This window comes from Mauremys reevesii, linkage group 1 (assembly GCF_016161935.1).
Source record: "Mauremys reevesii isolate NIE-2019 linkage group 1, ASM1616193v1, whole genome shotgun sequence".
NCBI classification, from domain to species: Eukaryota; Metazoa; Chordata; order Testudines; family Geoemydidae; genus Mauremys; species Mauremys reevesii.
In genome coordinates, this window is record NC_052623.1 from 332,028,966 (window position 1) to 332,047,270 (window position 18,305).

General features: G+C 42.2%; 2 protein-coding genes across 2 annotated transcripts in view; one reads left to right on the forward strand and one right to left on the reverse strand.

Moving 5' to 3' along the window:
- The window catches only part of LAMB1 (laminin subunit beta 1), a 73,510-nt gene that overhangs the window by 52,536 nt on the left and 2,669 nt on the right, over positions 1 to 18,305 (forward strand). Inside the window, exons 24-31 of the mRNA XM_039516360.1 lie at positions 5,459 to 5,828; positions 7,542 to 7,726; positions 8,716 to 8,957; positions 12,839 to 13,042; positions 13,458 to 13,602; positions 15,112 to 15,319; positions 15,492 to 15,633; positions 17,176 to 17,352. Of these exons, the coding sequence (XP_039372294.1) occupies positions 5,459 to 5,828; positions 7,542 to 7,726; positions 8,716 to 8,957; positions 12,839 to 13,042; positions 13,458 to 13,602; positions 15,112 to 15,319; positions 15,492 to 15,633; positions 17,176 to 17,352 (1,673 nt within the window). The remainder of the gene's footprint in view (positions 1 to 5,458; positions 5,829 to 7,541; positions 7,727 to 8,715; positions 8,958 to 12,838; positions 13,043 to 13,457; positions 13,603 to 15,111; positions 15,320 to 15,491; positions 15,634 to 17,175; positions 17,353 to 18,305) is intronic.
- The window catches only part of DLD (dihydrolipoamide dehydrogenase), a 42,935-nt gene continuing 34,877 nt past the window's right edge, over positions 10,248 to 18,305 (reverse strand). The window contains exon 15 of the mRNA XM_039516393.1: positions 10,248 to 10,700. The gene's annotated coding sequence lies outside the window, so the exon portion shown is untranslated. The remainder of the gene's footprint in view (positions 10,701 to 18,305) is intronic.

Consider the following 18,305-nt stretch of genomic DNA (forward strand, 5'->3'; position numbering starts at 1 on the left):
CCCCCTCCTGAGACCCCACCCAACTTCCCCCCACACCCCACCCCCGACCTGTCCCATGATAAACCTCCTGGACTCCCATGCCTATCCAATTGCTGCCTATCCCGACTGCCCCTCCGAACCTCTGCCCCATCCAACCCCCTGCTCCTTGTCCCTTGACTGCCCCCGGAACCCCTACCCCTTCTCCAACCCCCAAACCGCTTACTATGCCACTCAGACCAGCGTGTCTGGCTCCGTGCAGCTCCAGATAGTTGCTGCCATGCTCCCCCATGGAGCCCACAGCCCTCTCCCACCCCTAGCACCTGCCTTCCAGATTTGAACACCTCAAAATTCAGGACTGCTCAAGCTCGGTTTGGGCAGCTTTTACTTCATTTCTCCCAAATCAGTTTCCCCTGCAAGGTGCCAACTGAAGGTGTTGGAGACCAGAGAGATCGGGTGGCCTCCTAATGCCTGGAAAAGAGACAAAGGCCAGAGGAGGGAGTATCAGTGCCTGTGCGGACTTCTGGGAAGTGCATGGTGTGGAAGGGGATGCTGTGATGCTTTGGAACATCTCCATACAAAGCCAGTCAGGACTCTGGGGGAGCCTCCTCTCTCTGAGCAGACTGTCTCCAGGGCAAGAAGCTTACACCTTCCTGGGTCTGACCTCGGAGCATTCAGCTTGCCCTTCCACATCATGCACTTTCCACAGTGAGTCTGCCCAGGCGGGTCCTGGGGCAACCAGAGGTCCCTGCACCCCAACTCCGCAGTCAGATGTGACTCTCAGCCAGACAGTAAAACAGAAGGTTTATTAGATGACAGGAACACAGTTTAAACAGAGCTTGTTGGTACAGAAAACAGAACCCCTCTGTCAGGTCCATCTTTGGGGGTGGGGAGCCCAGAACCAAGTTCTGGGTCTCTCCCCATTTCCCCAGCAGCTCCAAACTGACACTCCCTCCTCTGGCCTCTGTGTTTCTTCCGGACAAGGAGGCCACCTGATTTCTTTGTCCCCAACACCTTCAGTTGGCATCTTGCAGGGGAAACTGAGGCACCCACACAGTATTCAGAGAAAATATTAAGAACATTCCCACTTCATCACAACAGGTGCAACAAAATATAATACTGTATATTGAAGTAGGCAAGTGCTGCTTCTGACTTTCCACTTTAATTGACCCTTGTAATCTTGTGGCACTGACGCGTTGTAGCTTCATTTTATATTGGCTTACAGGGCGGGAGTGGGGGGGCACCACCATTTTGGGCCCCACCAAAAATTATACAAACCTGCCGCCTATGGGTAAAGGGGGTAAACGGTGAGGTTGCAAAATGTGCAGATGATACAAAACTACTCAAGATAGTTAAGTCCCAGGCAGACAGTGAAGAGCTACAAAAGAATCTCTCAAAACTGGGTGACTGGACAACAAAATGGCAGATGAAATTCAATGTTGATAAATGCAAAGTAATGCACATTGGCAAATATAATCCTAGCTATACATAGAAAACGATGGGGGTCTAAATTAGCTGTTACCACTCAAGAAAGAGATCTTGACGTCATTGTGGATAGTTCTCTGAAAACATCCACTCAATGTGCAGTGGCAGTCAAAAAAGCAAACAGACTGTTAGGAACCATTAGGAAAGAGTTCGATAATAAAAGACAGAAAATATCATGAATGCCTCTATATAAATCCATGGCATGGCCACACCTTGAATACTATATGTAGATCTGGTCGCTCATCTCAAAAAAGATATATTGGACTTGGAAAAGGTTCAGAAAAGGTCAACAAAATTATTAGGGGTATGGAACAGCTGCTGTATGAGGAGAGATTAATAAGACTGGGACATTTCAGCTTGGAAAAGAGATGACTTAGTAGAGGATATGATATGTCTATTAAAATCATGACCGGTGTGGAGAAAATAAATAAAGTGCTGTTTACTTCTCAGAACACACGAACTAGGGGTCACCAAATGAAATTAATAGGCAGCAGGTTTAAAACAAACAAAAGGAAGTAGTTTTTCACACAATGCAGTTAACCTGTGTAACTCCTTGTCAGAGGATGTTGTGAAGGCCAAGACTATAACAGGGCTCAAAAAAGAACTAGATACATTCATGGAGGATAGGTCCATCAATGGCTATTAGCCAGGATGGGCAGGAATGGTGTTCCTAGCCTCTGTTTGCCAGAAACTGGGAATGGGCAACAGGGGATGGATCACTTGATGATTACCTGTTCTGTTCACTCCCTCTGGGGCACCTGGCATTGGCCACTGTCGGAAGAGAGGATACTGGGCTAGATGGACATTTGGTCTGACCCAGTATGGCCGTTCTTATGTTCAGTTACTGCTACACAGGAAGCACAAAGTTGGCTCTAGCTGGAGAAACCATACCACAAACATGTAAAAATTCCTCCCAAATTAAAAAGTGACTGAAATAAAGCTCTGCTTTTTGTTTCTGTTGTTTCTTATTATGCTAGTCCTTGGGGAGGTTTTATTGTGCTTTCCCTTTAAAGTAAGATTGTTTTACTTAGAAATAAACTTGTGCTTTATCTTCTGGTATGGATGATGATGCAGTCCTAGTAGCAGTTTGTGACTTAGATTACAAGACATCACAAATAACACATAGTTAAAGTGTGTAAGTGTCATTTTTACAAAGCATTTTCTAAACATTGGATTTATTCCCTTGAGATTCTATAGAATTTCTGCTTTTCTGTGGTCCATAATGGCTTCTTAGATCCTATATCTTAGCTGTACTTAGTACGTTTGTGCTGACAGTTGAAGCACTGAGCTTGGTTATCCTGAGAAAGTTTGGGGATTGGGAAATGCTTAATTTCAGCCTCCTTTTCCCCCTGCTACATCCTCTATTGTTTTGTTTCTCTAAATCTCCAAAGTGGAGCACTGTGTTTGGATGCACTCTATCATGTAAATGATGGTGCAGGAGTTATTTGTTTGCTGTGATCTGGTTGGAAAGCCAGATTAGAATTGCCTAAATTGTTTTAACTGATTGCTTTTTAAATCTGCAGATACATTATAAATAAAACAGTGGTCTGATTTGCCTAATTCACATGTAATACAATATAATCTAGGGCTCTTTGAGGGGGAAAAATTACATACCATGTACACTACTTTCTGTTACATCGGTATAATGGAATTTGCTAATTGACCACTCTGAGTGTCTTATTTCCAGGAGTAATAGTTTGATGAAAGGGTTAATTGACCTCCTTCAAATAGGAGCCCGAGGATTTGCCTGTGGGGAATATATTCCATAGCAAATTGCTGTGGGAATACTTAAGCGCTTTGATGTAAAGTAAAAACAATCTCTTGTGTTGGAGTACAATTCAGAGAACAAAAGGACCATTTTGCTAAATTGTGCAGACATAAGCTGACTCGCCTGGAACAGAAGTCATTTCTGTGTTCTGGTATCTGTTGTATCCATGCTCTCTTAAAAAAAAAAATTAAAAAAAGGCAGTTTTTGTTTATGAAGCAATTTGTTCCTTTAAGGTCTTAAAAAAAAAAAAAAAGAATAAATTGGTTAAGGACTGAGGATGTACCATGAAGTAATGGCATGAAAGCAAGCAGTATATATCAGCGGCTCTCAACCTTTCCAGACTACTGTACCCGTTTCAGGAGCCTGATTTGTCTTGCGTACTCCCAAGATTTACCTCACTTAAAACTACTTACTTACAAAATACTTAAAAATACAAAAGCATCACAGCACACTATTACTGCAAAATTGCATAATTTCTCATTTTTACCATATAATTATAAAATCAATTGTAATATAAATATTTCACATTTCAGTGTATAGTATATAGAGCAGTATAGACAAGTCATTGTATGAAATTTTAGTTTGTACTGACTTAGCTAGCGCTTTTATGCAGCCTGTTGTAAAACTAGGCAAATATTTAGATGAGTTGATGTACCCCTTGGAAGACCTCTGCATACCTCCCCCAGGGGTACCTGTACCCCTGGTTGAGAACCACTGGTGTAGATTACCTGCTTTATTTTGCTTCCATGTCATTTTAAAAGGGGGAATGCCTGTTTAGCAAGAACATGGACATTTTCAGAAGGGACTTTAACAATAGCCTATAACTCTGCTAGAGGAACATACAAATGGCCCATAAATCCGTCAAGAACACAGTATTAGTATGTGTTACATTTATGAGGTATTCTTGAAAGATGTGATATGTAACTGAAGGCTTTCATCTGCTGGGTGTCAAAGTCCTCTTGTTAGATGTTAAAGGAATGTACGTTTGATCTATTTTGGGTTCATTTCACCAGGAAGATATGAATGGCAGTTCCAGAATAGTTGCAAGTCTTCTCCCTTTTGTTTTTTGCTGCCATCTCTTTATTAAGAGCTTTGAAGATTGGTAATTTCCTCTCTGCTTCTCCTGCCTGGCTATTTAGGGAAAGGTCAGGTAAAAACTCAAACTTCTGCTGGTTGTAAATTCTGCTTCTCTTAGACAGTTTATGTACAAAGTGCAAATATGTTTTAAAAAACCAGCAGTGTAACACATCAGTTTAATAATCCTCTCACGTGTGGATTAGGGCCAACTAGAAATACATCTGTACAGTCAGCTTGTAGACTGGGCTTTACCATCAGAATTTACCCTCTGGGCTACAATCAGCAATTCACCAGGAACCGGAGAGTCGCACCTGACTTGCATATAAATGTACACAAATGTTTGTATACCAAATAATTGCATTTGCTTGTACTTGCCCCTTCCTGATTAGCTCAATAGAAATTGCTTGTCGTCTGAATTCACGATCAATAAAATGTTGCCTATGCTCAGCTTTGTCCTCCCTCTACAATTATGAAGTGTGTGGTCTCTTGTGACATTTGGCACTTGTATGGTAGAATTGTAGGACATTTGTCTGCCTTTTCCTCATTGCAAACAAGGTTTTTTTTAATTCCCGGTATTCTTTATTTAGCTAGTGTTTCTTCCTACCTCTCTTCCCTCGCCCTAGTTCCATTCCATCCATCCATCCATCCATACATTCATTCTGGGCCAGGCTTTGGTAACAGTGGATCCACATCTGTCTGTCTGTCTCACTCACCCACACACACACACCAAGGGGCCTGGCTTATTCTAATGAGGAAAGGGCGGGGAGGCCAAAAATAACAAAATACCCTCAACGTTTGGTCACAGATTCCAACTTAATCCAGTTTCAGATACACTGTAGGATGGGTCCATCCCTAATACACATTGTGACTTTTTCCTGAGTCATGTGAAATGGGTCCTTAAAAACCTTTCTGGATTTCTTCCCTCTTTGTATCACTTTGTCCTCCTTTTATAATACTTGGTCCTGGCATTCACAGCAAGGTAACCCTGTCCGGATGTAGCTGACTACTGTAGTTTGCATATGTACTGATTTCACATTCATGTAATTATGATAGAAGTTTTTCTGTTTGTGTCAGGGAATATATATTTTTCCTTCCAACTTTATCATTTTCATCCTATCTAAGTTTTGCTGCTGTTACTTCCCCCCCTCGCAGCTTGTGATTGTGATCCCCGTGGAATCCAGACACCTCAGTGCAATCGCTCCATGGGGCTGTGCGTCTGTAAGGAGGGTGTCGAGGGACCCCGCTGTGACAAGTGCACCCGCGGATACTCCGGCATCTTCCCTGACTGTGCGCCATGTCATCAGTGTTTTGCTCTGTGGGACATAATCATTAGTGAACTGACCAATAGGACACAGAGATTCCTGGAGAGAGCAAAAATCCTGAAAATCAGTGGGGTCAGTGGCCCTTACCAGCAAACTATCAACACTATGGAAGAGAAACTGAATGAAATTAAAAGTATCCTTGCTCAAAATCCAGCTGCTGAGCCCCTTAAAAACATTGGAAATCTCTTTGAGGAAGCAGGGTGAGTACAGTACATGTTCTGTGACTATTTCCAGCTCAGTTAGGGTTCGATACTCCAGAGTGCTGAGCACCCTCAACTCCCCAGTGATAGTTGAGAGCGCTCACTGTCTGGCAGGAATGGGCATGCAGTGCTCTTAGTCAGATTATACTGAGCGCAAACAAAATGCAGCTGGGACCCAAAACTGTCATGATCTTTGAAACTTTGGAAGGGGCGGCCATGCTTGTATTTTGTCAGCCTGCCAACCAATTAACATGGAGCCAGTCATGTTGATTCCTTGTGATCCCCCAGGGCAAAGGACAAGCACAGCTATTATGTGAGAGAATGCAGGGACAGAGATTGAATTCTTGGAATTTTGTTTTATAGCTATCTAGATAGCAATGCAGACTTCTTTCTAATCTAAAAAACTAAACATTGTCAACAGAAAACGCTAGTGTTGTAACACTGGTTGTCTCCATTTCATGAAGTGTAAGATGCAGAAGTCCTGTATTCATTGTATTTAAAAATAAGGAGACGGAGAAGGGTGAGCCCCTGTGAAATCTAGGATGGTTAAATACCAACAATCTTTACAGTTATTGATTTGAAATAATTTAAAGCAGTTGATGGAATATGAGAGTTTTCCATGCACCTTTAAAACGTTCCCATCCAAACCAAAAGGGGAGGCTAAAATGCTCGTGAAGAGGTTTCGTAGTTAATGATTTGTGGCTGCTCCCCAGCTCCATTAACCTGTATCCCTGGAGAGTTGTTATACTTGGGTGCTAGATTCCAAGAGAGGTGAGGGCATGCAGAGGAACCACTCTTCCTCTTCCCTCCTTGATAAATCACCTCACCTTTGCCTCCCTTCCATCTGGCCTGGCGAAGGGGAAAGTGGTGCCTTGCCCCAGTGATGATGGTCCTGATCCAAAGCCTAGTGAGGTCAGTTAAGTCTTTCCATTAGTTGAGGCGTTATAAGAGCCTGCTACTTAGAGCTGGATGTTTTTTGGTGCTGGAGGTCCCAGGTTCAGTTCCCATTGATGACAATGTACCTATGTCAGTGAACTGTGCCTGCAATCACCTCTCTGGTTCCACTTTATTAGGCCTCACAACAGAAGTCTGGGATTTTTGCTGGAGCAAAAAGACTGGCAAGCAGGGAACAGCTTGCTGAACAGAGAAGAAAGAGCTGATATCGCTCACCTTTTACCTTCCTTGCTGGAGGTGGGATGTTTTCTCCCACCTCCACCCAGAAGATGCCATTGGCAAAAGGGGATCTTTATAAAGTAGTTAAAAGAATCCATTGTGGTCAGAGAATTTTTGTTTGTTTCTGACATTCAGTTGTAGTAATCAAAAAATGCATTTGTAGCTGTGTGGGATGTGAAGCAAATTCTGTATGGATCATAGTAGTTGACACACTGACCTATGCAGTTGCCATGGTTCAAGAGCATTACAGCAGAGTTCTGGAATCTGGCTCTGGTTAATCTTACACAAAGCAGCTGTTTTCTGAGCAATTGGGTGCTTTGAGTTTATAAATGTGTTGTAGATTAAAAAGTAGTTTTTGTGATAAAGGAAACAAAACCAGTATTCTAGGAAGGCAAGCTGTTACAAATCGCGTACAGCACTGATCGGGGAGGGATGGAAGGATTGTAACTACTGTACAGCATTCTTTATAAAAAAAAAAAAATTCAAGGCTAATAGATTTTTTTTCCTCGAGTAAATGTAGGTTCTGTGTTTTGCTTACAGCAAGCTAACAGCAGACGTTACAGAAAAGATGGCTGAAATAGAAGATAAGCTCTCTGTGATAGCGTTAAAAAGCAATAACACGGACACTCACCTGAGGGCCCTGGAGACGGATGCAGAGAGCCTAGACCACGTTGTGAAAGAACTTGCAGAACAACTCGAGTTTATAAAAATCTCCGATATCCGGGGTGAGGTGTCCCATGGGGAAAAAGGAAAAAAGCCAGGGCAGCAAACGATTAAATAAGTGTATGGTTTTAAATATCAGGTTAATCTTCTAAACAGTAATAAAACATGTTCTGTAAGTGCAGTTTCCTTCCGAGTCTTGGCAGAGTTGCTGATCTAGCAGGAATTTCTTTGTAGTCTCTGTTTTTGTGTGCATTGCAAAACTAGCTCAAGATCTTAGGGAACAAAGTCATCTTAAAACCTCTTAATGAGAAGTTGTAGACCAGTTACATGTACCAACAGTAAGCCCTGTGATATACTTGCATTTTGTTACATACCACAATTAAGTACACATACAGAAGTCTGAAGTTACTTAAGTTCACATTTAATTACATGAGATTACTAAGTTTTCTGTATGTAAGACTGCATGAATCTCTTTGAATGTGTGTCACACTTCAGGGCTAGATTCTACCACCCATACAGAGAGTGACATTAACCCCGTGCAGAGAGCCTGCACTAGGATTGGCCAATATGTATTCCCCGGCAAGCCTGGACTTCAGTGGTGTGTAGGTCTTGTGCTGGACCACTGCTTGTGGGTGAATTGCACCTACTCACCAGGCAGTTCCATGGAATCAAAAAGTCACAGAAGTATCTATCTTTATAAATCTAGGACCAGATCTTCCTTTGCTTTCAGTGGGAGCGGGATCAGACCCTTCGTCTGCAAGAATTTTCAAACTTTTTAATATTAGAGAGTCAAATTCTGTAGACCACTGAAATCAAAGCATCAGTGGGACCATCAATGGGAGGTTTGTTTGATTTAAGGATAGCAGAATTTTCCCCATACATAGTTCAAGCACACTAACAGTAATAATGTTTGTATAACTTTGTATTCAGTTTAATAAAGAAATGGCCTTATACAATTTTGTCATCCACTAGATTCCCCATAACAAATTGTTTGTACTATAAATTCAGCAATGAGGGCTGATTGCTGAACAGTTGGATCTAATTTCTGCAGGAGCCTTGGATAGTATCACCAAATATTTTCAGATGTCCCTGGAGGCAGAAGAGAGGGTCAATGCCTCCACTGTTCACCCTGATAGCCTTGTGGAACTGTCAGCTCAGACACGACAGGAAGTGGAAGACTTAATCAGTGAGCAAGAGGCCCAGTTCAAGGCAAAACAAGAGGAACAGTCACGCCTTCTGGATGAACTCGCAGGCAAGCTGCAAAGTCTGGATCTTTCTGAAGTGGCTGAGAAGGTACGTGGTTAAGATTTCTTTGGGTATAGAACCTGCAGGAAAACATCAGTGGTGCTGTTGCAGAAATGACAGGCAGGAAGGCAGAGCCTGCTACTTTGTTGAAGTGGGTTTTACTTATGGAAAAATGCTTGTCTGGTGTGCTGAGAGAGATTGTGAACTGGAACTTCTTCCATGACTTGTGGACCACGAGGGATGCACTAGCTTTCAACCCCCACCCACTTCACTCATCCCATTTCCAACCCCTCTGCCTGACAGTACTCAGTCGTCCCATGGTTTCCTCCCATGACCCAAATCCCACAGCCCTTTGCACCCACAAAGAATTATCAGACTTGGTTGATTATAAGACCAGGTTTTTGGGGTCATGAGCCCCAAAAGATCAAAAACTACTCCACTAGGCCTCTGCAGCACTCTTCTTCAACAAGTTTCTTCCCTGAGCCTCACTCTGGCTGATGTAATGGTTTGGATTTACAGGAATTTCCATTGGGTGAATCTGTTTTCTCTCCCTTTTTTTTTTTTTAAATATTGTCCTACAGTTGTGTAGTACAGTAACTCCCCACTTAATGTTGTTTCGATGTTGCGTCCCTGCTCCATTAGAGAACATGCTCGTTTAAAGTTGTGCAATGCTCCACTATACCATCATTTAGCTGCCTGCTTTGTTCACAGCTGGCAGCCCCCCATCAGCTCCCATACACCCCTGCAGCGCCTCCCATCCCTTGGTGGACCCCGCAGATCAGCGCCTTCTCCCTGCCTCCTGCCCCCACAGCAATCAGCTGATTTATGGCGTTCAGGAAGCAGGAGGCAGGGGAGAGGAGCGAGGACACGGCGTGCAGAGTAAAGGGGGAGAAGGTGGAGGGGGGGGAAGGAGAGGCGGGTTAAGGGTCGGGGGCTTGAGGGAAGGGGTGGAGTGGAAGGGCCGAGGGTTGAGCTCCCTGCACCTGGTGCTTGCAATTAGGTGCAACGTGCTTCTCCTACCCTATGGCACCTTCAGCCTCCTTGCCTGCCTCATTGTCTGCAGTGCCAGTGAGCTGTGCCTGTGTGGGGTAAAGTGGGGGCACCTCCCATTGCTTCATACTCAGCAATGATGGTTGTAGTATTAAATTGTTTCTTTAAAATTGTTTAAAAGTTATACCTGTATTAAATTGCTTGTTTAAATGTATATAATGCCTTTTGTCTGGCAAAAAACAAAAATTCCCTGGAACCTAACCCCCCATATTTACACTAATTCTTCTGGGGAAATTGGATTCGCTTAACATTGTTTCGCTTAAAGTCGCATTTTTCAGGAACACGACTACGTTAAGTGAGGAGTTACTGTATTTAGCTAGATGCATGCTCAAGGAGGCTATTCATCTAGCCTAAAGCCCAACAGTCCATGTTTTGTGCAGCACTGTCCCTGTCCAGTAGGATATGGCACCAAACGTGGGTTTGTCCAGTAAAAATGAGAGGAGAAGGCTGTGGATGTAGGACGACGCCAGTAGAGGTGGGGATGGCAGATGTGCCAGTGGCCACTTTATGCGTGTTGTGTGCTTGCCCTGGACTTCTCTGATCTGTCTAAGACAAAGCAGACCTTTTTCTGAGCTCTTGAGTCAAAAGGACACTCTGAGAAGCAGTCTGGTGCTTATTCTCTGCACAGCGGTAAAACTGAAGTAAATCTGAGGTAGGGTGGCTTTTTCCTGGGAGATTTACAGCATTCCTTCTGCAACTTTCCTTTGAAGTAAATCAGCTGCAGTTGGAAAACAATTCGGCCTGCAAATATGACGGAGAGGGCATATTTATTAACTTAAGTGGTTAGGGGGTATCAGTAAGTTATAGGATGATTTCTCTAAAGCAGTGGTCCCCAACCTTTTTCGTCTGGCAGGCACCAGACGATGAGCCACGGAGGACCATGGCGGCAGACGAGCATCCACCAATATTCCGCCGACAAGCAGCAACGTCAATAGGCGTCGCCACCAAAAGGCTGCCAAAAAGTAGCGTCATCCAGAAGCGTCGCTCCCAAAATACCACCAAAAATCAGCGGCATTTCAGCGGTGACGCCTCTGGATGACACAGCTTGGCGGCGGCATTTCAGTGGATGCTCGTCTGCCGGCCAGCATGCAGGCGCACTTAGACGCCCCGGCGGGCACCAGGGCGCCCACGGGCACCGCGCTGGGGCCCCCTGCTCTAAAGATTGCATCGTCCCTCCTATTTTCTCCCCCCATACCTCCTTTTAACAACTGTTATCTAACATGACACCGCTCCTTTTTCTTGGGGGGGGGGGGTGCTTTTAGTTGGAACCCCTCCCCCACATTCCTGTCCCTCTTGTTTAAATAAAGTTTATCAAGGTTCTAGGCAGTATCATTAGTTGCTGGGAGCCTTAAGGAAGTGCAGCCCCCTGCAGGACATTCTGCTTTCTAGAGCAGTGGTTCTCAATCAGAGGTACATGTACTCCTAGGGGTACGCAGAGGTCTGCCAGGGGTACATCAACTTATCTAAATATTTGCCTAGTTTTATAACCAGCTACAATAAAATCTAGCAAAGTCCGTACAAACTAAAGTTTCATACGATGTTGATACTGCTGTGTATACTATACACTGAAATGTAAGTACAATATTTATATTCTATTAGATTTATTTTTATAATTATATGGTAAAACTGAGAAAATACGCACTTTTTCAGTAATAGTGTGCTGTGTATTTTTGTTGGATTTTGTGAGTAAGTAGTTTTTAAGTTGAGGTGAAATTTGGGGTATGCAAGACGAATCAGACTCCTAAAAGGGGTACAGGAGTCTGGAAAAGTTGAGAGACACTATTCTTGAGAATAGTGGATTGCATGCCAAGCATCAGGGAAAGGAAAAGGCTAAGGCTGTTTGTTAGAGAAAGAGAAAATTTAAAATTAACCTGATGCAGTTTTGTGTACCTTTACTGGGGGAATATTGCCTGCAAAACGTTTATTTTTGTGACTGTCATGCTTCCTTCCACGCCCTGCCAAAAAAGGAAAACTTTGTCCAACCTTCCATCTTCCTAAAGACTTTTTTTTTTTAACGATTCCATTTATTATCCAGACTCTGGGGGTAGTTCATGGATAGAGCTGGCTAAACATTTTCTGATCAAATGTATTTACATTACAAAATGCTATTTCTTCAAAATTAAACCTTTGCAGGGGAACATGTTGATTTTTTGTCAATTTCATTTTGAGAAAAAAGCATTTTGATAAAGTCACACTGGAACACTTGGATGTTTTTGTTCCGAAACAACTTTTTGAACTTTTATGTAAAACGCTCAGAGTCAAACTCAGGATGAAACATTTTAATTTAAACAAAACATTTTACTTAGACCCCAAATGATATCTTTTGGAAAAATGAATTTTTGGATTTCTTCCAAATTTTGAAATGTCACAATTTCCCCAAGACTAAGTTTTGAATTTCAGCCAGCTCAAGCTATAGGTTTGCCTTCAGGAGGGAAGGGCCCTCCTCTTCCCTCTCTATTTTTAATGGAAGTCTGAGGGTTATTTTCCATTGAAAGAACCAAATCTGTACCGATTCCATATCATTCAGTAAGTCAGTGCATGGTGGATGACTGTCTTGGTACTGCCATTATTACCCAAACTGCTTGTTCCTGGAGGGCTGTGTGTTTATACATAGGAGCTTTCCTTCCCTCATCACTGGAACAAATCTCACAATGATACAGGTGTGAAGTAGGGAATGCCCTAGTTTTTGATGCTGCAGTACAGCAGCTACAGCGACCATTTATTTCTCAAGCGTTCTGAGATTTCACTGCCAGGGGTGCGGATACCACTAAATGTTTCCAGCATCATCAGAAACCTCTTGGTCCACTTTCCTTCCCCCCCTCATCCATCCCCCAAGCAAGGGCAATTAAGTGTGACTATTTCTTGTTGGTCTGTTGCAGACATGTGGAACTCCCTCAGGTGCTTCCTGTGCTGACTCAGAGTGTGGCGGTCTGAACTGCCGAACAGCTGAAGGCGAAAAGAAATGCGGAGGACCAGGCTGCAAGGGGTTGGTTACTGTGGCTCACAGTGCGTGGCAGAAAGCCATGGATTTTGACAGAGACATACTCAGTGCATTGGCGGAAGTTGAAGAACTCTCTAAAATGGTAACTCTTTCCAAGTAGATCACTAAACATTAATTTAAAATGAGAGAAATTCCCCCCAACAGGGATATGATACAAAACTACAGAACATTTTCCCCCCAGACGTTCATTTTAAAATGTTTCTTTCCAGTTGCATAACTTCACCAGCATTTTTTTTTTAAAGAGCCTCATAAAGTGAACTTGTTTAAACTGAAATTCCATGTGTAATCCATAAACATTTGTCTGTGTTGTTTAAAGTAACATTGGTGTTGTGGATTCCGGCGTGTTTTAAAAGCATTCTGTGAGTTTTATGAGAACAAGTTTCCCACACTGCTTTGGACTCCAAATATCAATTGTCTGTTCAGAATTGCATTTTGGTTTGCAAAATGAGCCTTGATGTGCAAGTGTTTTACCAGGCCACCTTATTTACCTCCCATAGGTCTCCGAGGCAAAACAGAGAGCAGATGAAGCAAAACAAAATGCACAAGAAGTTCTGCTCAAAACCAATGCCACAAAAGAGCAAGTGGACAGAAGCAATGAAGACCTGAGAAACCTTATTAAGCAGATCAGGGAATTTCTAATGCGTAAGGATGATCTTTAACTTAGTTGACATTAGTGATTTTTATCTTTGTTATGAGAAATTCTGCTAGCATATTTTTAGAGGCCTTAATAAAGTTAGGATGTTGTACATCTGTAACATTTACAGATGCAAAATAGTAGACTCTTCCAACTCTGCACATGCTGCAGATAGCTTTTCTCGTGCATTTCTCTAGGTAGCTGCCTAGCCTAGTCTTAAAATCCTTTCTGAATACTATAGTTTCTGTGATTCTTGTCTTGATTATACATTTCATTTAAATTTAAGATTTTTTATAAGCAGTGGGATCCATTTTCAGCTTTATAGGTGAAAGGTAAGGTTACCAATACAGATTGGCAGTTGATTCTTTGCAAAATGCTATGAAAAAAAATGCACCCGAGTGAGGAAGAGAGGCCTTTCAGTTTCATCATGATTGGAACTTTAACAGACTTTGCCTTTTCCTCTGCAATAGAGCTGATTGGTGGTGGAGTGGAGTAGTTTAACTTATTAGGAGATTGTCATGCTACTCCCATTAATTTCAAGGGAACTGTGTAGCTAACTCTCCTCGTCAATCAGCATTGAAATTTCAATCATTAGCTGTGCTAACCTATGGAGAAGTGCGAGATCTTTTGGAAGATGGAGGACAATCTCCATTGGGGAGGTCTGTTATGTGCAACTGCTGGCCTTACAAACATCAGTGTTTTTTATATGTTAAGAATGTGTTCAGCCCTGTGCAAACACAGGAAGGAATGTTTAGATACATGTAAGAGCACCATAGGACCATCTGAGCAATAGAGGCAACTTTTGCTTAAACCTCAATCCCTGGGAGCCATAAAATGCTGCTGTTACATGTATCTAAACATTGTGCATGGCCCTCTTTCACTTTAGAAATGTATTAATGTGCACCAAAGGAATGACTCTTATTCCATTTCAGTTCATAATATTTTGTACTTCACTAGCATCTCATGTTCATAGCACTCTACACAGCATTACAAACGTTGGACCAAATTAATTCCTGTTGAACTCCTGTGGATTTCAGTGGAACATGGGTCCATTATCTAATTGATCCTTACAGCTTCCACGAGGCTGTCAAATTATCTTTTATAGCTGAAGAAATGGGGGGCAGACAAGGTCTGAGATTGCCCAAAGTCATGCAGTAAGTCAGTGTTAGGATTTACACAGTTCTACTGATTACCAAGCTGTGCTCAAGCCACTGGAGGCCAATGGGTGAAAAGTACCCCTCAAGAAGCTGAAATGGGACTTAAGCAGGGCTCTATGCTCTGTGATGGTATTCTGCATCGGAGTGAATTTTACCCTAACTGAGCATACCACCACCTTTCTACATATTTTCTGCAAATTGTGGTGGTGGTGTGTTTCGTTTGCCATTGCTGTTTGTCAGTTTCTTGCTTTTAAGGAACCGCACTGACAAGGATTTCAGTAGTGTAATTTGACATTGGCATGGATGGCTTGCTAATCCGCTCAACTGTCTGCTTATCCTGTTGCATTTGTGCCACCTTAGAGGATAGCGCTGATTTGGATAGCATTGAGGCAGTTGCTAATGAAGTGTTGAAGATGGAGATGCCAAGTAGCCCCCAGCAGCTACAGACCCTAACAGAGGATATCCGTGAGCGTGTGGAAAGCCTTTCTGATGTAGAGATTATCTTACAACAGAGTGCCGGAGACATTGCCAGAGCTGAAATGCTGTTAGGTGAAGCGAATAAAGCAAGGTAACATGTACTATACACAGTTTTGTATCAGCTGTCTTTTTAAATCAGACTATTTATTTCAAATATTTTTTAAAAACATAGTAAGCTAAATTCATCCTGGTGTAAATTCTTATTCATACCAAAATGAAACATTTCCAATGTCACATATTATATTGTTACTTCTGCTCTACAGCAAAAGTGCAAAAGATGTTAAAGTCACTGCAGCTATTGTGAAAGAAGCACTGGAAGAAGCTGAAAAGGCCCAAAATGCAGCCGAAAAGGCCATCAAACAAGCTGAAGAAGACATTAGAGGAACGCAAGACCTACTTACCTCAGTAAGTCTTAACTATATATAAAAATATTCACTGTGTACCTAGTTTGATGCTAGGTAACTGCTTTAGCTAAGGGAAGAGGAGCTCTTCAAACAGCAAACTTCTCTGAATTAGGAGAGAAACAAGGAATGCTTTCCACCCCACTAGTCAATCGGTGCTTTGCTACTGACTGCAGTGGGTGCAGAAATGGTGACAAGAATGAACTGGGATGTGTCTTCCAACCCAGCAGGTGTCCTCAGATCCCCAGGAAATCCTACAAGGCAGGTGGTCTGTCTATCTGGTAGCTGAGCCATGCTGCCAACTCTCCCACCCATGTAAAAGACTTTGCCAGTACAGGGTGAAAACACATGAGCATTAATGCTTTATTGAAGCATTAATTGTTTGTCAAATGATGTCACTGCAGACCCCTATATGCATGAATATTTAGGTAAAGGACTAATCCATTATTAGTAATAGTGTCCACGTGTGCTTGCTCGATGCTTCTCAAATAATGAGAGATGGGCCCTTCCTAGTCATAGAATAAGCCCACCCAAGTACCTTCAACAGTCATAGTGGGCTTTTATAAGAATGAAATATCTTCCATTAGAATTAGAACTTGGTTCACTCAAGTCTTAAGACTTTGACCATTTTCATTTCATCAAGTCCAGTTCATAAAGAACCACTTCATAGATCGCCCCATTGACAAGACTGTAAAGCACTAAAATCTGATAGTGTCAATATTCAGCTTATTAGGTTCCTAAGCTACCCAGCCTTTCTTTATCCATTGCTGAAAGGGTAACTAACACAGCAGTGCTTTCTTTCCATTTATATGAACAATAATGGATCTAGCTGAGCTGTTGGTTTGACTAATGCCTTTCACATTTTCAAATCTGGAATTTTTTTGCCCTGGAAGCTGAGTGATTCCTGACATGTGTAAATGCTTGTTGAAATCCCATGTATTTCATGTGAGTTTACAATTAATTGAAGCCAAAGACTACAGATGTCTTGGCGACGTCTTACACTGAGATGCATCTCCTCCCCCACTTTGGAGTAGCAGATGTGCATCAGGAATGCTCTCAGAAGTTAGTGGAACTCTATCCTTACCAATTACAAACACATTATAGCTCCAGTCTTGCATTCTTAGACATTCAAAAGTCAGTGATTTCAGGCAGCTTGGTTTGTACAAGGAATGAAGGGTTATTTCTCTCCATTTCATAAGGTACACTTTTAATGACATACAACCTAGTTCACTTTCAAAACTGATTCCCCTCTTACTTCACTTGAATTGTAAATTGTAATTCGTACTCTTAAAACCCTCATATGTCATTTCATAGTATTTTGGCTGATATTTCGGAGTTGCACAATGCCAGTTTGAGGATAGACTTTGGAAACAAACATTTTAAATAGCAGAGAGTCCTGTGGCATCTTATAGACTAACACGGCTACCCCTCTGATACTTGACGTTTTAAATAGTTGGTCAAGACTTTTCTCCAGAAAGCTGATTTCAAAAATCAACACATATATTTGCTAGGGGATTATTTAAACTGTTCTTTCATTCCTGGTTAGATTGAATCTGAAAATGCAGCATCTGAAGAAACCTTAAACAACGCTACCCTACGTCTTACTGAGCTAGAAAAGAGTGTGGAAGATCTTAAACAAAAGGCTGCTACAAATTCAGAGAATGTGGAAGAGATTGAAGAAACCATTGCTACTGTGAAACAAAATGCTGAAGAAGTTAAAGAGGTGAGGCACCTACCTGCCAGCTGACTTCCTCAAAAACACAATCCCTGGGAGCTATATTCAGGATAAAAGCATTTCAGTGCTACTGCCAGCTTTAGCCATAATCTTGTCATGCTTAGGCACCAGGCATCAGCCAGTTAGCTGCCCAGGAATATTACTGGCATTGTTCAGTGAACTAGGTCAGACCTGTTGCTCCCAATTCATTTATTAGTAAGGTAATGATGGGTCCATTTGCCAATACATTAATTTCTACTTGGTTTGGCACCAACCTACATGGCAGAAAAAGCCTTCCAACTTCCAGTTCCGAAACGAGCAGAAAGCTGTCAGTTGTGGAGAGGTGAGCGATCTCCATATTCTGATGTATTTAAGTGTAGGGTTACAAATTGGTAAATCTCAGTTCTACTCTCAACTGTCATTGACTTACCTTGGGCAACACTTCCCTGTGCCTCAGTTTCACCATCTCTAAACTGGATTTAAATAGTTTTCTTACCTTCTGTGAAGTGCCTTGGGGTCTATGAATGAGAGGTCACTGCGTGTACAATACATTATTCAGCTGTCAAACAAGGTACTTGTAACTTGGCACTTTGAAGGGAATTCCCCCATTGCTTCAGTCACTGGAGAAAAGATTCCATCTCTCAATGTAACACCTGCCAGCCTGCTCCTCTAAAGTCAAATATTCTGCAACCATAGCAGTGTCTTTCTAAGCCATGTCTGTATGGAATCTCTCCCAAAGTCAATACCTTTTTAAGAAGGATTCTGATTTATTTCAGCCTTCAAACAATTGAAAACAAAAGTTCTGTGTCACAGGAAGTCTCACTGCTCCAATCTATTGTCCACAATACAGTCGTCTGTCTCAAAGGAGCCTTCCCTTTCCCAAAAGAGTGAAGATGTTGGAATTAACCTTTTAAGCATCACTTAATTTTAAACAAGGGGCCTCTAAAATGCTGCTTAACAAG